At 47.6% G+C, this 22649-nt stretch overlaps 11 protein-coding genes across 12 annotated transcripts; 4 read left to right on the plus strand and 7 right to left on the minus strand.

Annotated features, from left to right (window-relative positions):
- Position 1: 1 nt before the first annotated feature.
- KES1 (Oxysterol binding protein) lies at positions 2-2079 on the minus strand. Of its 2 annotated transcripts, XM_043158735.1 has the most exons (11): positions 1997-2079; positions 1889-1935; positions 1734-1816; positions 1577-1668; positions 1464-1519; positions 1384-1407; positions 1161-1321; positions 994-1108; positions 603-941; positions 439-529; positions 2-388 (listed from the first exon to the last, which is right to left on the minus strand). In XM_043158735.1, the coding sequence occupies exons 1-9, from the start codon at positions 2015-2017 to the stop codon at positions 752-754; spliced, it is 789 nt and encodes a 262-aa protein (XP_043004090.1). In that variant the 5' UTR covers positions 2018-2079; the 3' UTR covers positions 2-388; positions 439-529; positions 603-751. The 2 variants fall into 2 exon arrangements, with proteins under 2 accessions (XP_043004090.1, XP_043004089.1); XM_043158734.1 differs by having other exon boundaries at positions 603-1108.
- A 216-nt stretch (positions 2080-2295) lies between these two features.
- On the minus strand, positions 2296-6381 carry E1B28_013568 (uncharacterized protein). The gene is made up of 18 exons (XM_043158736.1): positions 6342-6381; positions 5957-6280; positions 5770-5895; positions 5694-5718; positions 5406-5642; positions 5111-5352; positions 4989-5061; positions 4827-4931; positions 4720-4776; positions 4618-4666; positions 4526-4567; positions 4440-4475; positions 3987-4389; positions 3637-3929; positions 3340-3579; positions 3083-3283; positions 2848-3016; positions 2296-2786 (listed from the first exon to the last, which is right to left on the minus strand). The coding sequence occupies exons 3-18, from the start codon at positions 5864-5866 to the stop codon at positions 2443-2445; spliced, it is 2613 nt and encodes an 870-aa protein (XP_043004091.1). The 5' UTR covers positions 5867-5895; positions 5957-6280; positions 6342-6381; the 3' UTR covers positions 2296-2442.
- Positions 6382-6802: 421 nt separating this feature from the next.
- On the plus strand, positions 6803-7697 carry E1B28_013569 (uncharacterized protein; the record flags this gene model as incomplete). Its single annotated transcript, XM_043158737.1, has 8 exons — positions 6803-6897; positions 6953-7031; positions 7083-7096; positions 7152-7250; positions 7303-7410; positions 7466-7491; positions 7543-7580; positions 7635-7697. 8 exons carry the CDS (start codon positions 6803-6805, stop codon positions 7695-7697), a joined length of 522 nt encoding a protein of 173 aa, XP_043004092.1.
- Positions 7698-7843: 146 nt separating this feature from the next.
- On the plus strand, positions 7844-8889 carry E1B28_013570 (uncharacterized protein; the record flags this gene model as incomplete). Its single annotated transcript, XM_043158738.1, has 8 exons — positions 7844-7903; positions 7959-8062; positions 8115-8174; positions 8227-8254; positions 8312-8369; positions 8420-8610; positions 8676-8762; positions 8824-8889. The coding sequence occupies 8 exons, from the start codon at positions 7844-7846 to the stop codon at positions 8887-8889; spliced, it is 654 nt and encodes a 217-aa protein (XP_043004093.1).
- A 362-nt stretch (positions 8890-9251) lies between these two features.
- Positions 9252-10108, minus strand: E1B28_013571 (uncharacterized protein; the record flags this gene model as incomplete). The annotated part of the gene is made up of 5 exons (XM_043158739.1): positions 9252-9564; positions 9620-9696; positions 9744-9805; positions 9866-9960; positions 10014-10108. 5 exons carry the CDS (start codon positions 10106-10108, stop codon positions 9252-9254), a joined length of 642 nt encoding a protein of 213 aa, XP_043004094.1.
- An 805-nt stretch (positions 10109-10913) lies between these two features.
- On the minus strand, positions 10914-12200 carry E1B28_013572 (uncharacterized protein; the record flags this gene model as incomplete). The annotated part of the gene is made up of 3 exons (XM_043158740.1): positions 10914-11660; positions 11730-12080; positions 12132-12200. 3 exons carry the CDS (start codon positions 12198-12200, stop codon positions 10914-10916), a joined length of 1167 nt encoding a protein of 388 aa, XP_043004095.1.
- A 69-nt stretch (positions 12201-12269) lies between these two features.
- E1B28_013573 (uncharacterized protein) lies at positions 12270-13210 on the minus strand (the record flags this gene model as incomplete). The annotated part of the gene is made up of 4 exons (XM_043158741.1): positions 12817-13210; positions 12509-12765; positions 12335-12451; positions 12270-12282 (listed from the first exon to the last, which is right to left on the minus strand). The coding sequence occupies exons 1-4, from the start codon at positions 13030-13032 to the stop codon at positions 12270-12272; spliced, it is 603 nt and encodes a 200-aa protein (XP_043004096.1). The 5' UTR covers positions 13033-13210.
- A 421-nt stretch (positions 13211-13631) lies between these two features.
- Positions 13632-14498, minus strand: E1B28_013574 (uncharacterized protein; the record flags this gene model as incomplete). The annotated part of the gene is made up of 4 exons (XM_043158742.1): positions 13632-13816; positions 13873-14089; positions 14147-14163; positions 14216-14498. The coding sequence occupies 4 exons, from the start codon at positions 14496-14498 to the stop codon at positions 13632-13634; spliced, it is 702 nt and encodes a 233-aa protein (XP_043004097.1).
- A 2065-nt stretch (positions 14499-16563) lies between these two features.
- Positions 16564-19307, plus strand: E1B28_013575 (uncharacterized protein). Its single transcript, XM_043158743.1, has 8 exons — positions 16564-16869; positions 16928-16997; positions 17049-17108; positions 17158-17586; positions 17643-17777; positions 17837-18159; positions 18212-18370; positions 18445-19307. The coding sequence occupies exons 1-8, from the start codon at positions 16750-16752 to the stop codon at positions 19003-19005; spliced, it is 1857 nt and encodes a 618-aa protein (XP_043004098.1). The 5' UTR covers positions 16564-16749; the 3' UTR covers positions 19006-19307.
- Positions 19308-19322: 15 nt separating this feature from the next.
- Positions 19323-20875, minus strand: E1B28_013576 (uncharacterized protein). Its single transcript, XM_043158744.1, has 4 exons — positions 20097-20875; positions 19851-20040; positions 19493-19783; positions 19323-19442 (listed from the first exon to the last, which is right to left on the minus strand). The coding sequence occupies exons 1-3, from the start codon at positions 20742-20744 to the stop codon at positions 19509-19511; spliced, it is 1113 nt and encodes a 370-aa protein (XP_043004099.1). The 5' UTR covers positions 20745-20875; the 3' UTR covers positions 19323-19442; positions 19493-19508.
- A 75-nt stretch (positions 20876-20950) lies between these two features.
- On the plus strand, positions 20951-22006 carry E1B28_013577 (uncharacterized protein). The gene is made up of 4 exons (XM_043158745.1): positions 20951-21154; positions 21208-21359; positions 21417-21480; positions 21540-22006. Exons 1-4 carry the CDS (start codon positions 21005-21007, stop codon positions 21897-21899), a joined length of 726 nt encoding a protein of 241 aa, XP_043004100.1. The 5' UTR covers positions 20951-21004; the 3' UTR covers positions 21900-22006.
- Positions 22007-22649: the final 643 nt, after the last annotated feature.

Raw genomic sequence — 22649 nt, forward strand, 5'->3', positions numbered from 1 at the left:
CTCTGGGAGACCGTAACTAAGCTTTGGTCCACCCGGGATGCATGACATCTTCACTTCGCTCGATGGTGATAGCAATTAGAGTCTACGGAAAATGCGCAAAGTAATTACAAAGCTGAATTTATCAATTACCACAAAAAAAAAAAGTAGAGCGTAAATGTGTACAATTGAATCCGCAAAGAACAGTCCAACAAACATCATCACGATTGAAACATCATCACGATTCACGGAAACGTGTGTACTGTAAGTGTGATACCCAACGTGCTCTAGCTCGTGAGCCGGTCAAGAGCACTTTAGGGATTGGGAGACGGTACGGGAGGCCAGTTTTCCTTGAAGACATAGGCATCATCCGTTTGTGGTGTAATCTTCCCAACTTTTCCAAACTGTTCATCTATAAAGTCTCCGTCAGCCGGGCTCTCATAGGTCAAAAGACAGACAAACAAAGAGGATCGCTATCAATATGTTCGAAATGTGTGAGTTTCCAAGAAGTGCCAGCAGCAACTTCGTCTTTTCTTCGCTGTCGCTGCTCGTTCTACGTTTTTTGACGGGAAGAAAACGGGATTGAGATCAGGTGCCTGTACAGCAAGAAGCGGCTCGGAACTTACCTCTATTTTGCTCTTCTCCTTACTAGCAGTCTCGAAATCACCCTCCCTGATGCCCTTCGCGACATACTTCCACAACTCTCTCGTTTCGAAGGGACCCATAGTTCCATCAGCGTTTCCTCCAATCGCTGTAACTTCCTCTTTGGGGCCTGTTACGTCATGGAATCCTTGACCGGAGCGCGGACCACTTGCGTATTTACTTGTAGTGTGCCAAGTTCCCTCAATGGTATGTTCTTTAGATGCACCACCGTGCCCAGGTGTGGGAGAGAGTGTCGCTTTGAAAGAGTGGGATTTTCCAGTGAAGTAGCCCTTGCCTTTGTACTCGATTGTGCAGAAGTGAGACTGGGAAATGATGTACGAGGTTTCGGATAACTCGATGTAGGGCGAGCCGTACCATACGCCGTCTATTCGCAGTTTGGGTAACGTGACCAGGTATTTGGCAGTTCCGCCTGAAGGCAGTTCGACCGTTAGAATGGCGTGCCCGATTTGCTTCACAATAATGGAGCCGGCTATTCAAGAACTTGAGCATTAAGTTCTGTGAGATAAGTGAACCAGACGTACAGCTGAACGAGGTTTTCTGTGCATTGTGGCCGACCAGTTTGATTCCTTTTGTCTTGTTGTGGATGACATACGCTGTGATAGGAGGGTGATGTGAAACTTGTTCAACTAGAAGGTCAGTCTGACCGCGGCCGTTTTTGTTAGGCCATTGCCCATAGAATAACCTGAGAGATCGGGGTAAGACCAGTGCATGCCTACAATCGAACAGATGAAACGGGTTCCGTACTCTCCAAGGGCGGGGTTGAGGGGTCTATTGAGAGGGTGGTTATTAGTGTCGGGTCGCAATTAGGAAGGATGGCCGCGTACTTCTTCTCAGATCCCATAGATTCATTGCGCGAGGTGTATTGACCTTTCAGTGTACTCTGAGAAGAGCACAGCGTGAGCGTGATGTTGGAGACCCACTAGGCACGGGCACGCACAACAAACCATTTGAGAACTGCAATTGCCCGATCTTCTTCGTTTTTCTGATCTGCTATAGCCGCGAATAATTCTGGGTGTTCACACCAGTATGCTGAGATGAATGGTATGGCAGTTATATCAGCTACAGTCGAGAGTGAAACAAAGCGATTGACGTACCAGGGAACTCTGTCAAGGACACTGGAGATAAGATGAAGGGCGGTGCGGTCATAGACGACAAATCGCCAGACATCGAAGCAATACTGGAAGGCATGGTATTCAATCCGCCCAAGTTCAGTGGAGAATCCCCTCAAATAAGTATTCCGCCAACGTACGCTTTCAGAAAAGATGACCAGCTACCTCGCTGAGCAGCAGGAACGGCCTTGTTGAAAACCAGTTATTTTCAGAAAAAGTCTTCAAAAGATGGTACTGGAATCACACACATCTCCAGGTGTTTCAGCCATGATGGAAGTGAAAGTAGATAGTTTCTAGGGTTGAAGATGAGAGTAAGAAGCAAAGGGGGGACGTTATTATTGGATGATGTAATTTGATCCTGTTAGGCAGACCTCCGACAATTAGCGCGCTTACTTTAGTACAGAGATCTCCTTTTGACTTTCTCTCGACGCCTCCAGTGCAGCGCTCGGAGCTCGAGAGGCTGGGAATGGGTAGCTCTCCAATTCCAGAGCTAGAGAGCGGGCCGTATCACTCGATACCCTTCACCTCACCTCAAGAGGTACTAAGACAGTAAAGTTTCGGTATCATTTGTTCACATAGGTATCAAAAAATGACAGTACCAGTCAACGTTGTAAATATTTGTAAGTCCGTTCCAACTGGCAATTGTTTTCGCAAATACGAAAACTGCGCCTCACATAAGAGCAAAACATCATATTCAGATCCTCTCGATTCCTGCCACACATCCCAACAACAATACATCCGCTTTCCCGTCCAGTCTTCTGTCCATCCACGAATCCAGCCTCTCAAACAACCGTAACGCTAATCCCGGATTTCCTTGAGACATGAGCGCCTTCTTCCCAGGCCACATTCCTTGTTCCTGCAGCCCTATGAAGTTAACCAGGAGGCTTCCTGTGGAACCTGGTTCTACTTTGACAACCAGATCGATACTCCAGGTGTCGGTTCCATAGAAAGAGGCCTCTCTGACGTGGTGTCGCGTGTATTCGTCTGGAGGGTTATCGTCCAAATTCCACTTGAGGACGTGGGCGTCAAAAGCAATGACTGAAGAATTAGATGCTGTGAGTGACCATACAACGCCACAGGCCATATAGGTGACATGTACCTGTCCAAATAAGCCCCGGATGTTCCACTTGAAGTTTTAATGACCGTGTCCCAGCCTCCCGGTCTATCATATCATTAACAGCAGTAATGGCGAACTTCATTTCCGGCGTGGACCATGGTGACACATAACTGGGTTCCACCGGAAGTGGAATCTTGAAAGGTAATAAGAACTACAGCGGAGACATTGAAAATCATTTAGTGTTAGTATCAAGTATCAATGGTCAGGGAGAACCTACCGCCGAGAAGGGATACATCGGATCCCAATCCGAGTTATATTCGTTCATTACAATAGCCTTTGGTACGAAGACCTCAATATCACCATTTTCATGTATTTCAGGTGGTACGCCAAATTCTTTCGCGATGTCCTGTACGAGCTCGGGGAATTTCGGTCCACCATCTGATGTGGATATGTGGAGATGATGTTCACCCGTAGTAATCTAGTTACAGTCTTTAGTCCCGGAAGGTGACGTGAAGTGAAGGGGGAGTTACTAACATTCTCGGTACGCAGTATGTATATTCTTTTCTGGTGCATTGAATCGTAAGGGTCTCGAGCGGCAAAGACGGCTATAGTTATCGCCGTGACGATGCTCAGAAGACTGACGCTCCGCACGAGAACACTTCGATCGAAACGGCGGATAAAGGGCGGAATGAGAGGGAATGATATCGCTCCTAGAACTGACACAATGGTCGCCATTATATTATCGGTCGGTGCATCAGTTCCCAAACGACCAGCCTGAAAACCGAGTAAAGATATGCTCAACAAAATCCATGCACAAGGGAGGGGGCTCACCAGTGGTACAAACACATCAAGGATTGGGTAGGCGCACATTGTACCAACCGCCAAAGGAAACACTTGGCCTACTGCGTAAGTCCACAACGACATTTCGCGCTGGTTTGAGCCTCCAATAACGTAGTTCACCAACAAGCCTCCAAACACGGATAGGCCCAAAAGGAAGAGGAGGCAAGCGGACCCCACACCTAGAAACTGTACTACAACTGCCACCCCAGTCTGCATCAGAAGAATCGCAGAATAGACCATAGCCTCCTCGACCTCCCCGATGTAAAGCTGGGGAAGCAGAGCACCTGCAATATAAGTAGATAAATGGCCAGAAAACTTGAACGGCTACCGTCGGAGCTTACCCAGGACGGCTGGTGGACCATAGAGTACCATAGTAGAATATTCGCTCGAAAACCAACTCATCTTCTTCCCTAGGATTTGAGCCATTATAACTGCGACGACATTCGCCAGCACAATGCTGCCCAGAAGACCCGATAGCGCAGAGAAAAACCCCCTTCGAATCGACCTCGAAGGGTCTTTGGCCACCTTTTCCACGGAAGGGATAGCAGTTTTGACCAGGAGAATAGATGCGAAGAATAGCAGAGTGTAGATAATCTTGGCTGTGGTGAACGAGTATAACAGGAATCGACCGAACGCTGAAACGTATACGGTCGTCGGTTTAGTGTATCCGCCTGTAAGTGAAGGTAGTTGTGAAGTATCGGAAGACAGATGTCGGAGAAGGGCGAGAGCGTTCTCTCCCATATGCTAGGTTCGGCAGTCAAGTTATGTTTTGACCAAAATAAAAAATCATCTACCTGAGTAGCTCCTGGTTCAATGTTCTCCACCAGATCCTATCAAGCGATGAGAACGTCATAAATCGAAACGTCCTCTCAAGGCGTACCTTGCGCATGTGGTAGAGGTAGCTGTTTTTTACGATGGCAATCTGTGCGAAAAGAGTTGGAAACTGCGCCTGCCAAATAGCGAGAGACTTACATCTAAACCGGTAACGTTCAAATATTGTTGGAATTGACGAAAGTCTGTACTGGGGATCGACGTGAGCTGGGAGTTAGTCGGAGAGGTCGACAATGGTTTTACTCTGATAAGATTACACCAGAACCGAAGACATCGTTGGCGACTATCGTTCCATGGGGCCTAGTGTTCCTTCAGGATGTGAGAGACGGTTTACTGAACTGTCCACGAACCTCGGAACATGTGAATATGCTTGTATCATTTGTTCTGACGTTGCTTGGAACAGCAGGTCCTTACCTTTAGTTCCAGCGGCTTCCAAGTTGATGACAGCTCGAACTCTGTGAATTGCTGCAATCAGAAATCGCTGAATGGCTTTGAAATTGAACTACTCTAACGTGGGTGCAATAGGATGTTGGGTTGAAAATAGGTGGGAACCGTCTTGTAGCGACTCTTCTGCATTGTTCCAAACTGTGATTACCGTTAGACGGATGGGTGCTTGAATAGATAAGGTACATGCGAAGGATAACAGCATGCTCTGGGCTCCAACCCGGCGTTTCAACAAGGACCCTCATACACTCTAGCATTATCCCGACGGACACAGCATCGTCTGCAGCCCCTGGCGTTGGCAACGTGCTGTCTAGATGTGAATTCACCAACACAGCGTGTTCCTTGCCCTCCGGTGTACCATTAGATATTCGGACAATGATATTACTGAGGTTGACGTAGGTCTTGTACAAGCGTGCACCCATCATGTCGAACCTGGCAAGAATTCAAATAAGGATGTTTGTTCAGAATAAGCGGATGCCCCACACCTATGAGAACCATTTCCCCGCTGCAACCAAACTTCACATTCCAACTTCCTCCCGCTCGATTCCGCAACACGTTGACATTCTTTCTGCGCGTCAAGGACCTGTTGGAAGAACCACTGTTCTCCTCGTGCATGCTCTAATGTTCCCGGTGTTCTAAATCCAATATCCTCCGATAGATACTTTGCTATGCTTAGTACTCGAGCCTCAGATAGCTGAGGTAAGTTCGTTTCGGGATCAACACTGCCAGGACTTTAATTCCACTGTTTTTGTAAATCAAACGTTTTCACTCACAGCTGCGTTAACGGATCAGGTAAAGCTACGAATCATTAACGCCTTTCTCAGAATTGACTATGTAGGTATCACTTACTAGAATGGTGGCGGTAAGTGAGCCAAGGGATGTAGAATAGGATTGGAGACAAGAGCAGAATCGAAAAAATGGGCCCTCTGCGTGTGTTTCTCGTCATTGTCAAGGAACAGCCTTCAGCTAGTAGGCCTGTTGGTATGTTTCAGTCTGCTGGCGATACTTACTACCACAGTTCGGTAGCGATACTGACTTACTACGAAGGTCTGGACGGTGAGAGATTGCGCGCGCAGGCGCAGTGCGCGTGATTGGCACTGCAAAAGTTCAAGTTACCTCCGGTACCATGACTGCATCCGCTGCAACTGCGCCTTCAGCTTCAGGCCTCCAGAACATCTTCACTGCACAAACCCTCAACTCCTTCATTATAATTTATATCCTCTTGCAATTCAACAGCTGCTCGACCGGACACTCGGTTTAGATGAGGAAGCGGTCTTCGAGGCTCTCTCGGGCCAGTAAAGCTGTTCTATATTACGTGCCAGCGACAGTCGCGTGAAGGCCCGCGTGTACATTTATCTATCTATCCCTTTGATTATCCGACTTCCTCATCGAAGAAAGCGCACTGAATGCCATTTACCAACCATTTACTACTCCCATTGCAACACTTCAGAATTCTCATTCCCACGGACCGTTACATTTACATGACCGTATGGATTCAGGCGTAGGTTATTAACGCCCGTTGATGAATCAAATATTTGACTGATTCGCAACTTTCAGAATCGGTCGCTTAAAGTCGCGGAAGAAAATAAGAAAACTCACGGTGACTTCAACATCTTCCACCTTCGGGCTTACACAGCTTGAAGGGCCGACATGTTATGCGAGTGGCTATTTTCTGATCAGGTCGGTCAACGGTAACGGTGATACAGCATCCGGTAGGTCAGGTTGCCATGCCGTACATGTGTAGGTTACAATACCCGAAAGGCGTTGTGGCTGTCGGTTTTAATAAATGGGCGTACTTACTTATATATCCGTTCTTTTCTTTTTCTTTGCTTTCGAGCTTTCCCTCGTCACCCGGATCCCCATCCTTTTCTTCTACACGACCATGGCCCCGATCGTTCGTGCTTTCGCCAGCTTGGAGCATCCAACAGAAAACAACACTCTTGGTGCAGCATTTCTTGGTGCTGTAGGAGCGGGGATGTATGTAAATTCTTCTTGTCTACATACTTAGATCACTGATCGATGCGTTTTGTAGCCTTTTTGGAATTACCTGCCTACAGGCCTTTTTGTATTTTTATCGTTACTCGAAAGATTCTCTACTCCACAAAGCAGCGGTGCGGTTCTCGTCTTCCTGCATAACCTGAACGCTGACTTCGAAAGATCAGGTTGCTATTTTATGGTGTGTATGGCTCGATGTCTTCGGTTGTTGCAATCTCAATCAGAGTTCACGAAAGGCTTTTGGACGCCACACATCTCGCTATAACAATCCATGCGGTGTATTTCTATCTAGTGCAGAACTTTGGGCATCCTGAGGCCTTTTTAAATATCGTCTGGTATGCGCATGTCTTCTGTCACAATGATAAAATGCACTCATAGTCCTTGCAGGTCATTAAAGGTGCATGCCATTTTATATCCCCCGGCCTACGTGGTGGCTCGAGTCATTTCTCAGCTTCAAGTGTCATTTAACGTCGTTATAATCTTAATCGTGCAGAGGTGCGTGCCTTAAATCAGTGACCGTAATCGCATTCCTGACTTGCCTCATGTTCAGTTTATACGCGTACCGAGTATGGCTACGTCAGTCCTACACCTCTTTTCTTTCGACGATATGCTCAACTTATTCGTTAGTGAGAGGTTACCATCGTGGTATACTGGGATACCTTGTGGTAGGTTCCTGTTTTCCATTCTAGTTTGACCCCATGTGCTTACTTCTGTATCAGGCACTCGTAGTTGCGGGTGGTTTTGGTAGGTACTTATTTCAGCGCGGGACACAATATATTTAACTTAAAATTGAATTCATTTTTTTATAGCTGTTGGCATTCGTGAGTCTTCATCTCGCCACCAACGTCCGTCAGCTGATTTCTTTTTCGCCGCCCGTAGTTCTTGCATACGCTGTGTGCGTCCCGAGGTCTTAAATTGAAAAAACGCGATGCTTATCCCTTCTACCAGTTATACTGTCGACACATTTTCCGGACTTGAGAACATCTCGGTGAGGATGAAACAATCCATTATTTGACGTTGGATCTTGATAAAAATCTACGCAGTGGGCAATCAACTCCTCGTTAGCAGCATCTACCGCCATCGACTTTACCATGTCGGCAGCCATGTGTTATTACCTTGGCAGATCCATGAGCATTGGGGAGTCCGGGTAAGTATACTTCCGCGCCAGCCATAATTGCCTCTTACCTATTCTCCTCAAGTTTGAACTCGAGGATATCAGCTGTTATGCAATATACTTTGGGATCAGGACTGCTCACCAGGTAAACTTCAAAGCGTTATTTCAGTGAGACCCTTACTCAAAGCAAGATCTAGTGCTTGTTCGTTAGCCACATTGTTCACGGTATGCTTTCACTACTTCCCGTATTCAGCGGGATCACCGGCTGATATTCCCTCATAGTATAATTTGATGCCAAACAACTTCATTTTTCTTTCCCTCGAATTCCTTTTGACCCGACGTAAGTTAACTTTTTGCGACCTAAGGCTACTCACTTATCATGCCTTTCAGTTTACGTCGGCTCCTTCCTCGCAATGCTCAACGCCCGCCAACGGCCTCAAGGCGGATCACAACAGACGACAACCGCCATCGCCCTACCCAGCGTACACTTCCGGGTCTCAACCACCGTCACTAGGGACCCTTGTTCTCCTAGCACCTCCAACACGTCAAGTCAATACTCGGACGCACAGACCACTTACGTTGTGAGTTCCAAAATTCTTGCGGTAGTGGTGGCTGGTTGCGCTGATGCAAGTGGCGTTTTATGTAGAGTTGCGAGCAATCAAAAACATGGGACAGGGATACCATGAGCGATGCAGATTCGGTCGTGCTTCCACGAGACGAATTTGTACGTCGGGTATGTGGCGCCGTTTCTTTTCATTTGTCGTCTCCCATGCTAAGTCGCTACTTTGTTATAGGTCGACTTGGGTTCAAAAGAAGAATTTCGATTCGTAAATACAAATGAAGGCCCCGCGTCGTCCTGATCATGATAATCTTTGTACCCTAGTGGTTAGGTGGCCGGATAATCTCCTACCACTAGTGTAACAACACTGTAACACTACCATTCACTGTCTTTTTGAAAGTTGTACTTTTTGGAATCAATTCGTTCGTTACATATACCCTTTTTACATCTAGATTTCGGAAGCTTTTGTATAATTTCTTCATTGTTGCGATGTATGATTTGAGTCTTCAACACATGATATACAGATACTATTCTAATTAGGGAAGCTCGAAAGGGTCTTCCAATAAGCGAGCCTAATCTACTTATCGATCGGTTTGAACGGCCGATGGAAATAACAAAGGGTAATCTAAAAATGGGTTGTATCTTACATCCAACATCCAGTGCTCAGAGTACCCCCATCGCTATTCCCAACATTATACCGGCGAGGCTCGATAGAGCCACCTGACTAGCGGCGATAACTGCAGCTGCGTTCACCTTTGATGGACGTGGAGTAGTTTGTGTCGACGAAGCCCTCGTGGGTGCTACTGTAGCACCGTGGATAGTAGAAGAGATGTTGGCAGTGGTGTCAGAGTTCGCTGGTGCCATAGTCGCCTTCATAGCGTTCTCCTTGAACGCGGCAGCGGTTTGAGAGCCCACAGTAGGGTTGACCGCAAGAACGCCACCTTGATTACATGTACCTCCAGCCTGGTCGAAGAACCTGAGATTTTACGTGAGTGATTGCGTTCAAACATAGGAAATAGGTGTGTATTCACCAGAGAGGTTGACTGTCGGTTACTGCTAGCGTGGTCGTTGGGAGTCCAGGCGCGTCTACGTCGAGGTTATCTGCCACCTAGGTAAGGTCAGGCAAGGCAAAAGACGATGGGCGAGTTGACGCACCGATTTCACGCCGGTATTGAAACCTCCTTCCTTAGGCGTGCAGGGTTGCTCGAATGTAGATTCTACGGCGAACAGAGATTGAATCAGAAGTGTTGTTTTGAGAGAATAGCGAGCTGACATACGGACAACACTATGCGATCCACTGCGAAACTCAAACACGATTTGGTCGCTTTTCGAGGGGACAATAACAGACGGATCGAATCCGACGCCCTTCTGCCTGTAGTCACCTAGTCCAGGCGTGCTCCATAAAGGGTTAAAACATCAACTCACCCTGTGGTTTCGTCCTTCCCAACGCCTACTGTGAAGACCGTCGCTGACACGTGCGACGCGTAAAGAGTTAACAAGAGAAGGATTTGGAGTTCCATGCTTGATTGTTTCGTTATAAATATGGGTATGAAGGCAGAAGGGTATCCAGAGAAGATGGAGGTCCAAGAAGAAGAGGTGCAAAAACAGTGCAAGCCAAGTACTGAAGTTAACTTGCGTCCAGCGAGTTTCTTACATAAATCGATGCCAGTCCCCTGTCTTCTGTTTCTTGATCGAACTTGAATCTTGAAGCTGTAATCATTCTAGAGCAAATATTGCACTCGTGTATCTTTTTATGCTGAGACAGATTGAGTAAAGTACGAGGGCGAGCCGTCGACTGGCCGCAAAATCCAGAAATGTGGGAAATTCCCTCGCGTCGAGCTTTTCCAGCCATCCACTGACATTCTATGGTATTCTACACTGTACACAGGCAACAAAAAGTTCAAGTTTCAAGACTATGGTTCTAAGCCGAAGGGATTACACATAGGGAAAGGAACAGGTGCTACTATAAACTGATAAGTGTGGGGAAGGCGATATACTGCCACAAATTACTACAGGTCCAACCTTCAAGGTGAGCACCCCAGCTCAGGCGTAAAAAGTTATCCGTTCAGTACTGTGCCTGAGCACAACCTCGTTCTGTTCTCTTTCCCGCTCGTCTTCCTGGCTTGTATTTTGAGTCTTGGTGATGGGGTCAAAAGAGAGGTGAATCAAGAGGTGTGACCGGTCGGCCCAATGAGGACCCAGAGGGAGAGGACGAGGTGATAGCGAGGGAAGCACAGAGGTTCAACATCTGAAAACCATAAGCATATTCCAATCAAACCTTCATTTTCGTCAAGTTGATGTCTTTTTGAGTCCGAAATTGGATCTTCATCGGTTTTCCCTTCCTCGCTTCTCGCTTAATCTTGACATGTTCTCTAAAGATCGCAAACGTGAAACATAGTCACAATGACTGTCAAGAGCTTGAGTGAGGCAATCCGAACACCAGAAACCTGGCTCTTCATAAATCATGCCATCTAACTGAGGCCGGTATTCTGGTTGATCATCCATAAGAAGAAGAGATAACCGCGTCAAATCGACGTCATTTTCATTTTCGTATGAAAACTGATCGACCCATTTGAGGACTCGCCCACAGGACCATAAGTCGACCCTGATAGGGTTTACTGGTCGTACTGGTTTGCTTTCATCGAGAACAACTTCTGGAGCTGTCCAACCTTCAGTACCCCAGCAAATCTTAACCTTCGCTTCCGTGTCATTGCACCAGACAGCAACGTCAAAGTCAATAATAAATAGACGTTGAGCTTTGAAGTCGTAGACGATATTCGAAGGCTTGATGTCTAGGTGCGCAATGTGAAGTCTATGAAGGAATGCCACACCGTCCACAAGCTGACGACGTAGTTGGATGGACCGGCCCATCAGTGGAGTGTTAGCAATGTCGATGTTATCAAGACAGTGATGCATAGGGAGGATCATCAGTTGCCCTATAAGGGACTCCAAGATGTCCACAAAGTCGAGGGTATGTTTCTGGGTTGATTCTATCGAAGAGAGATAACGCAAGAAAGACAGTTCGTCGGGGTTTCCCAGTTTTGCGATGAATGGCATTCCTTTGCGTAGCACCTTTAAATGTGGACCAGATACGGTCATGAGTGAGTGAACGGAACGTACAATATCTGTTGATAGACTTACTCGGAAAACACCTTTTTTTATCTCCCCGCCCATAACGTATCCGGAGTCCAGTAATGTTATTTCCATAGCTTTACGGACCTGGAGCCCACCGCCCTGCTCACTAGCCTGCCCACCGCCATCCTGCTCTGACCCGTCGTCTTGTGATTCGTCCATTTTTCGCTTTTTGGTGGTCTTGGTAGTGAGGGTGCGAGGGTATGTCTCCTGGACTTCCCTGGCCAATTTATCGACGGTTTGCTCCTTGACGATGGGACCGAAGTGGTAGACGTAGTATGTGTAGTTATACATCGAACGGATGAAAGACGCAAGTGCGTGCGGATCTTGCAGATCATAAGCTTTCCTCTGGAAAATTATCTAGGAAAAAAGGTTGAGAGCGGAAGACAGAAAGAACACAACAGTACGCACTTTCTCATCTTTCTTCTTGTAGACGACCCAACGATATGCTTCCCATTGTTTGGTTATGAAAAGACCCATCAAAACCCATCAAAAAGAACTTCTCTTTCCTTTTGTCTGAGAGACGGTGGTATGCAAGTTTGAAAGTGCCTAGCAATTGGATCTGGAGCCTGCACACGTCGTCATGATCAACGGAAGAGTCGAACTCTACCAACAGACGGGGCAGAAGGTCGACCAAACAAGCCCAGTCTGGCTTAAAAGTATAGCGATATATTGTGTTTGCACCCCGCCGGTGAGCATGAAGAAGGAAAGATAGCGGTAAGCTTTGGTTACTGTATGAAAATGAATCAGATTGCCGCAAAAGTGAACGCGCTTCGAATGCAACCCACGTTAAAAAACTGCCAGATGGTATCCAACGATGCCAATGAGCCACGAAACCTTGCATTAGAATACCCGTCGCTCTGTAGCTAGACATCTCTGCATCCTCTAGCGTTAGATAGCGCAAGATCGTTAGAGCCGAGAAACAATGGAAGATTTCGTAATTATTTGGAAAATAATCTTGCGCTTCTGCGTCGTCAGACAAGGCCTCTTTTAGAACGTCGAGACTGTCGGATGAACCTTGCAGTTTCACAAGACATTCCACCACCTACGAAGGTCATTAATTGACGACCGTAACATTGAGGGAGTATATGCTGACCGTTTGCTTAGAACAGCCATATGGTCTCCTCGACATCTCCAAAATCTTGTTGATTTCTGACGGAAGAGCATTCATGTCCCGCCTACACTCATCCCTATTTGAGTGAAAAAATGATTTCCAATCAGGTTTGACCTTGTCTCCATCCTGGCGAAGCACGAGTTTGAAAGTAAGAACAGGAAACATAGAAGTGTTGCACATGTTCATCATGTGACCCATTTATATCTGGACAAGGAGTGCCAAAAGAGTTGGCGGTGTTCCGACGATACCAGTCTCGTCGAGGTTCAAACCCAGTTGCACTTCAGCGCTTCAGGATTCGGCATTTATTCTATCAAGATTGCCTTCTGCTGAAGACTTTGACTTTTCCTTTCGACGCTGCTTCCAAGTCAGCAACATGAGGAGTGTACCTTAAGATGTAAGCGAAGAGTTGCTTGCCGTCAAACGTTCAGTTATATAGACTTTCTCTATCTAGATACCTGAGTCGAGAGTCAGACAAGGGTTGCATCGTATGCAGTGTGCCAGTGGTATAGGTATGCATGTTTCGTTTCAGGCTTCAGCCTATATCCGCACGGTATTTGAGTATGTATGCTTATTTATTTCCCACACAATTACTTTGTTATAGTTTCCCCCGTCGAGACAGACGAAGAGCGTCCGTGAATTGACTTTGGAGACCTAGCTGCAACAAGCCAGCGTCGTACGAAAGGCATACCTAGACGGGTAAACATGAGTCGAGGCTTTGTCGGCATGGAACGAGTAATGCACCATGTCAAAGCCTTCATTCGCTCTCCGGGCTGCCTGTTTTCCCGTACCGACGAAGATCATACTGAACCTGGGTCAGAAATTTTCAAAAGAGTAGCATGAAAGGCTCGCCATGTCTTCCCAGAAGCATGGGCAACGTCTTTAACACGTTGGATCATCTTCTCTACCTCTGGATGAGGATCAGGGTTGGGAATTGAATATCCATAAGCCATCGAGAGATCCGCAGGACCCAGCAATAGAACATCTCGAAGGCCCGTTAGGAATTACCGTTGGAGATCGAGAGGAGTAGCAGATACGCACCGACGCCGTCCACAGCTGCAATCTTTTCAAGGTTCTCCATACCTTCCTTCGTCTCTATTTGCACGATGCAGAGTATATGGTCGTTGGCTTTGGCCAAGTAATCTTGAAAAGACATGTTCCAGCTCATATGGCCATACGGGCTTCCGAATCCTCTTCTACCAACTGGAGGGAAACGACAGTCTGCTGCTACTTCTGCGGCCTTCTCTGGGGTAGCAACCTGGTGGTAACGTGGTTTGTTTTTTTTTTTTTGGTCTAAAGTAAGCTAACGACGAACCTTCGGTACGATTACACCTGAAAGGAAATGAGGACAAGGAAAAGGAAACGCTGAAGATGAAATAATTACCTTTCGCACCAGCATCCAAACAATACTTGATCTGCCAGCTTGTCCCCGTGCTCACTCCTGTCGCCGGAATCCTCACCAAAGCAGGTTTTCCTTCAGCTTGAATGGCCGCGACCTGATCAGCCACTCCAGGATTTAACGACGTCAATCCATGTTCACAGTCGATGATTACCCAATCGATATGTGGACTAGCTTGAACCACTGTTCGAGCATGATAGAATCCTCCGTTGGTGATACCTACACCAAAGGTTGTCTTGCTAGCGTCAATGACCGTGTTTTCAGGCATTTTTCGAGGAACAACGAAATTCTGAGTGGAGAGAAATCAGACATGTTGATATACGCTGGTGAGGGTCTTGCGTGTATCTAATTTGCGCTTTTGCGGGAATATTGGGTGGAGCCTGGCATCCGAACAGGTATTCGGTTTAAAGGGATTGGAGGATTGTGCGTCGATTTCGCGTCAAAACTCAATAACACTGAATGAATGTGAACGAGTTTGCTTTGCCATTCTCCAACCTCAACTTCGCATGATCATCGATCATCAGCCAAGAAATTCGAGGGCATGAATCCCCCGAATCCGCCACTTGTTCCCATCGGCTGGTTCGGCCCGGTACAGGTCAGGTCATGTCGCTGGTCACTGGGGTCGAAATCCAATCTGAACCGTTCCATGGGTTCAGGTTACCCATTCTATTATTTAATTCATATTGCTGTTTTTTCAATGCCTATGAGACATTGTAAGCACTAATAGCGATAGAACTAAAAGCATCTATCTATCTGATGACCACAAATCAATTAATCACCTCCCAACTCGGGGCCCGGGAGTCCAATGCGCCGGTTTCAAAACATTGGGTCACGGGGTCAGGCGAATGTTCCTGAAAGACAAGGGTGGAAATTGCATCCAACTCGATACGAGCAGGACCAACAACCAATGGTAAGTTGTGTTCCATTTCTGATTGTCATGGCTTGGTACTTTAATTGATGATGCGGCACTGGTAACCTCCGGCTAGGCGATGGCGATGGCGATGGATGATGGACGAGTTGAATCGTAGAATAACTCAAAAAAAGTCCGAAGATTGAAACCATCAAGAGAGGAATCTTCGTTCATTGATGCAGGCAAGATATCGGGAGGCCCGAGCTGATCTGCCAGCGGTCTGATTCGACCCTCGACGAACTATATCACTGCTCCAGGACTCGTCGCCGAACAACGCATCCTGACCTCAGGTCGAACGGCGTCCGTGTCATTGAGATCTTGACCCTTTGTGTACTGAATTCTCCGTGAACCCCATAGTCCCACTAGTCCCACTATGTTATACCAGCTCCGACTCCAGATCTGAACAATGACAGTCCCCCACAGCAATCCCATCGTAATAAGATTTTGACGATGGGGATACAGTACATAAGTTCTTTGGTTCTTTGATGGAACAACGACGCACCACATGTACACCTGCCAATGGGAGGGTTGGACGTGAACGCTTCCATAACTTTCCAACAAACGATGGGATGTTTCGTATGAATCGTATCCCGGCGTGCTCCACCCAATAGACGATTCGAAGGCGTGTTTCCGGGAGCTCGATGGAGGATTATGGGTGAAGTTTGCGATGGATCAACGTCCGGGACGTTGATCTGCCAGTGAAGGTGAATCACTGCTGTGCATGTCCTCTAGATCGGTGAATGGCGTCCACAAATCATTTATCCCACTTGATCTATCACAGTTGTGGCATCACAGGCTCCTCTACATAGATAAAACGAGGGCGTCGTGCGACGTTGACTTGACTTGACTGTTTTCTCACTCTGATTCTCATCTCCCGAAAAGATGATCGTGTAGGTCCAGGGTTCGGATCACGGCTCGCGGGTGTCCTAAGTCACCCCACACGCCACAGGCGTTGAGAGTGGTCTTTACGACTGCATGCATGGAGTGAATGCGTCTAAATAGACCCTTTCAAGACCTTTCGCTCAGTATTTGCAAGGGTCTCTCCGCTCTGGGAGGTTTACGGGGCATAACCTCCTTTTATTGATTCTACGATGATAATAATGAAGATGATGACGACCGGAGTACTTACAGCATCGTGTTCCTGGTTGTCGAGAGGAACTTATGGCTCGTAGGCGATGCGCCGGTACGATTGAACCCGATGTGCAGAAGTGAAGGAGAGAATACTTCTTTGTGGAGGGATAAAGGGTTAATGTACCACTTCATAACGTCGATAGGAGCTCGTTCAACGAGGGGTGTGGTATGTGGCAGCGGAGGGATGTCAAACACCGGTGTACAAACAAAAGAACCGGGTGCCGAACTCGCCGAATTAAGGGGCATTGTTCGCGGTCATATAAGGGGACAAAGGCATGGTTCGTATTTCTCAACTTTTCCTCCTCCTGCTCTGCTTATTTACTGCTAGGCCGCCCAGTGCGTCTCGGGAATTCCCTTCTCTTCCTTGACACTGGTGTCGTTCTTCTATCTCGACTGCGTCTACCTCGAAGCTCTTCAGCATCTTCATTCCTTGTAATCTCATCCTTTGCAATCCTTTCATTGTCTTTCGACTTTTATCATGTTTCCCAAGACTCTTTGCACTTTTCTTATTGCTCTCTCCATATCGGCTTTCACTGCTCAGGCAGCACCATTCAATCTCGACGGCGACGGAAACGACGGCAAAGGCACTACTTGCGATGTATGTCAATCCCCCTTCTCCGCTATCGAATCACCCAATATAAATCTGTTTATTTCAGGCGGCTCAAGTCGTTACGAAGACCGTCACTGTAACTGCTGCGCCAGTGGCAACCCAGACAGCTCCTGCAGGTGAGTTCACTTTGTCCGATTTATTCCGAATTGTCCTGACTTGATTTACAGGTGGAAACCAAGGAAGCAATGGTGGAAATGGCGGCAGCAACGGTGGCAATTCTGGTACCAGTGAGTCGCCTTACTGTTGTACATCCAGTGTAAGCTAAAGGCAGCACAGGCAACAACGGGAGCAGCGGCCAGAGCAACGGCGGTAACAATGGCCAGAACAACGGCAACAACGGGCAGAACAATGGTCAAAATAATGGCCAGAACAGCGGCCAGACCGGGCAGAACAACGGGCAGAACAATGGCAACAATGGTCAAAATAATGGACAGACCGGGCAGAATAACGGTCAGAATGGGCAGAACAACGGCAACACTGGTCAGAACAACGGCAATGGCCAGAACAACGGTCAGAATGGCCAGAACAACGGTCAGAATGGCCAGAACAACGGCAACGGCCAGAATGGCCAGAATAACGGCAACGGCCAGAACAACGGTCAGAATGGTCAGAACAACGGCAACACTGGTCAGAACAACGGCAACGGCCAGAACAACGGCAATGGCCAGAACAACGGCGGCGCGAACGACCCCCAGACCTCCCTCAGTACGCTACTTTACGAAATTAAACTCCGACTTGCATTTGACTCCGTCTTCTTGTAGCTCTCGATCCCCGAGTTATCGCCAATGGTTTCAAACAAGATGGTCAAGGCGTTCCTACTGCGGGACAAGTTCCATCGCTCACCTCGACCAACAACTTCATCAACTTCTGCCTTAATTCCGATTTACCTCTCACCGGTGAGTCATTTTGGCGACCGACACTGTCTGGCTAGCTTTACTCAATCACTTCAATTCAGATGGCAAACAGATCAAGACTGGATCTTGCAACCCTGCTCCTATTGGTCTAATCCCTTCCATCGACAACATGCCTTCTGCCAAGTTTACTTCCCCAGAAAACTTTAAAGACGCCGGTCCCGCCAACGAGCCGTTCACGGTCCGGCTTGCGATTCGGAATATGGCCACTGGAAACTTCGTCAATGCCAACGACAACTACTTTGCTGCCCCCCAGCAATTGTCGCCCCAAGGGAAGATCCTTGGCCACTCGCACATAGTTATCGAGGCGCTCACTTCCCTGCAACAAACCGAACCTCTTGACCCGAAAAAATTCGTTTTCTTCAAGGTAATTCTGATCACTGTCTAACAAAATTTACTGATTCCCGTTTTGTTACCAGGGATTGAACACTCCAGATAACAATGGTGAATTATCGGCGCTCGTTGACAAGGGTCTGCCCGCGGGTGCTTACCGCATGTGCTCAATCAACACTTCTTCCAATCACCAACCTGCCATCGTCCCTGTCGCTCAGCACGGTTCGTTGGATGACTGCAGCTACGTAAGCTATTTTTTTTTTACCGTTCATCCTCACGCGGTCAATTCTGACTCTAATGTTTTCCTTAACCATTGCAGTTTACTGTCGGAGGTAACGGTAACAATAACGGTCAAGGCAATAACAACGGTCAGGGCAACAACGGTCAGGGCAACAACAGCTTAGACATCACATCCGCTTCGGCCTCGCAAACTGGTGCCGCCGCCACTGCCGCCACTCCAGTCTCCTCCTCCGCCGGAGCTTCCCAGACTGGGGAAGCCGGAAAGGATGGCAAGGGTGGTCAGGGAGGCAAGGGTGCGGAGACTAATGACACTGTTTCCTCCGCCGGAGCTTCTCAAACTGGCGAGGCCGGAAAGGGAGATAAGGGTGGCAAGGGAGCAGAGACTGCTACTTCCTCTGAACCTGCTTCCCCCACTGGCTCCTCTTCACCAGCTGGTCAGGATGGCAAGACCAGTCCAACCAGCACTAGTGAAGCTGTCTCTCAAACCTCTGCAGGTGCCGGCCAGGGTGAAGGCCAAGGAAAGGGCAAGGCCAGTGAAGAGCAATCCAATGACCAGGGCAAAGACGGCCAGAACGAGGATGAAACAAATGGAAACGGAAAGGCGGACGAGAAAGCTCAGAAGAACGGGGGCAAGAACTAGAACCGTTCTTGAGAACGAGCAGTTTTCCTGGTGATGACTGCTTTTTCTTCTGTGGTCCGTTTTGCTTTCGACGTTCCTTCAATATCTCTTTCCATCCCATATTCAGTAGATGTGACGATGTGACGATCCTCCTGCTTTGGTGATGATTTGCTTGTTTGCTGGGCTTTATGACGCTAAGTTATTACTCTCATTTACATTCACTTGTGCTTTTATCTCTCCAATTTTTCTTGTTTCTCTATCCTTCCCGTGTAACCTTAGCCGTATACGTACGCTGGTAATCAGAGCATGAAATCATCTATGAGTGAAAATTGGCATGTTGCCATTAGATTGGTTATTCGATTACAGTAAATGTGTCCCCGTTATGATAACAGAAATAAGGATATGTGAGCATCGTCTTTGTCCTTCGTTGCAGATCGAATAAATTCAAGCAGATGATACTATCAGACTTGTCAGTTGGTCGAAAGAGGACAACCGCAAACGGACAGACTAATCATAAGAAAATTCTACTCCGAGACCTCTTCCCCATAGTCATCGCATGTCGGTTTATCCAAGTCGAGGTCCGGAAAACAAAGCTGCCTCAAACCGAGGTCGTGCAGACGTGTCATTCTTAGAACCATCGTCAGTTCTCTGAAATTACTCGACTTTATGTCATCAGGCGACTGGCTGATTTGTGACCAGGACTTATCGTCGATTTCGTCAGCTGTATGGCCCCATGTTGCTTTTATACTGAGCGGATCGCATTGAGCGACAGATGCTAGGATAAAGCATATGGATGAACCTAATGCGAAGCGTTAGTAACGAGGCTAGCGAACGAGAGTGGGGGGGGGGGGGGGTGAAATGCGTACAGAGACCGCTGAGATCTTGTTCACGTCGGAGTTGTGGGTGAATTCCAGATGAAGGCGTTGGAGGGTTATCGGATATTGGGTTTTCTTCTATGAGGTCGATGGCATCAGACAAGACGTCTCCTACGAGATATAGACGGTGGCAAGCTGGACATATTCGGCTCGTCGCTCGACTTTTATTGTACCATAAGATCTGGTAAACGAGTTCAAGTCCTTCTGTTGATGAAGGATAGATGTCAAGGAACGTACCAAAGCCATCTCTTCCGGTAACACCGTCTTGAGCATCTGTAGCACTTCCACTTGAGAAAATTCTGCGCGTAGTGGATCTTCTAGAGCGGGTGGATGTGCGAAAAAGCGGGATGCTAGGAATTCGCGGGTATTTCGTACTCGAGGACCGTTTCCCGAATCGTGAATGCAGGGCTCCTTCAAGAGGATATCATCGTGTTTGCCTGGAGCATACGTGGGTAGCCCTTCGGGGAGTTGTTGCCATTCTGAAGCTGGCATTGAAACTAGCTGTTCGACTTTGAGGCATGGCGTTTCCTCATGCGTGGTTGAGGAATCATCGGTCGCATAGTCCGGGAAAATGATAGTCGACGCTTCAACTTCTCCTACTGCTTGTGCCTTTCCAAATGCAGCCGACCCACCATCTTGAGGACCAGAAACAACTGGAGAACCGGGGGTTCTGAGTCCAGTTGTATCCACAGACAAGTCGCTCGCAACAGATCTCCTCCGTTCTTCCCCCTGCTCTTCGCCGTGAAAACCAGCCTCGGGCGCGTCTTTCACGTCCTTCAGAGATAATAAAATAATTGACGGCGATGACCCGCTACTCGACTTCCTCTGATGACGGTTTTTGCCTTGAGATTTCCGTTTCTTCCTTGAATTACTGGGACCGGGCATTTTTATCGAAAATGGTTCTCCTGGTGAAATGAGGTTATAAGTGCATATAGCTGACAGGGGTAGAAACGAACCGTGGAAATCCTTCAGAGACGGTGGCAACCGAGTCCCGCCCCGATGCAATTACAGGCCGCGAAGGGAATGATGAGATCGCGAGATTGTATTGAGGAAACGCGTGGACCGACTTGGCGCGATTCACCACGTGGTCGTGCCCTTTATTCCTTACTTCGACGAACCACCTGCATTTCGTGCTGTGTTTTGCCATGAATCGAAAGGCTCAGACTCTCAGACATGCTATGAGACCATCTCTAGCACTCGGTACCGATGATTTAGGAGTGTTGCGAGAAGGAGATGAATCAAACGAGGATGTGCTTCGTCGTCAACTGCTGGAGAAAGATAGAGAATGTGACAGGGTGTGTGGCCTCTATTTTTGTGTTTCCGCGGATTTCTTATATCTAAGACTCAGTTACAAACACAAGTTCAACTTCTCCAGGATCAGTTATCACAGAGGCCACCGTTGGAAGCTGTGCAAGAACTCGAGAAAGAGTATAAGAATCTCGATTTGTTGCTCCAAGGTACTCAACGAGAAAATGAACGATGTATGGCTGAGATAGAGCGGTATGTTCGCATCGATTCAGTCTGTTGTTTCGCCTTCTGATCCAGGCGGAATTCCAGAGGTAAAACGCGGGAGAAGATGCTTGAGAGAGAACTCACGAGACTGGCAGGGGAGAATTGGCAGGTTTGTATCTCGAGTCTCCACTTTGGATGATCCTTGTTCCTCACACTCTGACTCTTCAGTCGTCTCTGGATATTGCACCAACACCTAGCGCGATGAGTCGTACAGGTATCTTACATCAACGCAGCAATACTCTCGCCAGCCCTATTTCAACATCTTCGCGACCATCTTCCTCCTCCTCACGTTTGATGTCATCACCGGCTAGTGACTCACAGAACCAAAGCAATAATAACCCGAATTCGAACGATGAAAAAGATCGACAAGCATTAGCCGCACATATCGAGCAAGTGCGTATGTTGGTGCTTGGTGTCGAGCAGCGGGTACAGGCAAGGGAAGAGAAATTACGATCTAGAATGGAGAGAGCGGAGGAAGAATCAAAGCGGTTTGATACGCTCAGAAAGGAGATTGTGGCCGATTCATGAATACACGACGAATGCTGGGATTAATCCATCTTTGTACATGTAGCGCCTTCTTGTATTTATACACATGTTTACTACTTTGTAAGATCACAACTCTTCTGAATCCTCAAACTGAAGTGTCCCTATCGTCCTATCAACCAAAAATGAGGGAGAGAGGGAGCTCTGTACACATCCACGTGGCAGATTCTTTATGTATATGTTGACGGAGGAGGGGGGCATATACACTGGACGGTCCTATCCGGGATGTACCAAAAACGGGTCTCATTTTGGCCGACACTCCGATCCTAGTGTACCTAAAACGACCCAAATTGAGTAACACCTACGATCCCTAATGTGCGTAAATGGGCTCGTCGGTAGCCAAGTCCGATCCGTATGTACCAAAAATCGGGGTTGTCCTGGGTACCGGATTTATATGCCCTTGGGTTTGTTTTCAACCTGAGTGCTACCTTTCACTTTCTCACCGCAACGTCCACCATGCAACCACGCACCAGGATCTGTTCTGCGCGAGGGCTCGGACGCCTCGCAAGAGTAACATACCTTACGAGTTTGGCTCTGAAGACAGAGAGGGCGAGTCAGATTAGCTCCTCCAATTGTTCTTAGTGTTTGTTTCGATTCTTCTACAATATAGTACCCTTAAAATGATCAGGTACGGTAGATACGAGGTTGTATCGGTTATGTACACAAAATGGACCAAAATTCACCTACCCGATCCAAATGTACCAAATACCTACCCAAATTGACCCAAAAGTATGT

This window comes from Marasmius oreades, chromosome 9 (genome assembly GCF_018924745.1).
Source record: "Marasmius oreades isolate 03SP1 chromosome 9, whole genome shotgun sequence".
In the NCBI taxonomy this organism is placed as follows: Eukaryota; Fungi; Basidiomycota; class Agaricomycetes; order Agaricales; family Marasmiaceae; genus Marasmius; species Marasmius oreades.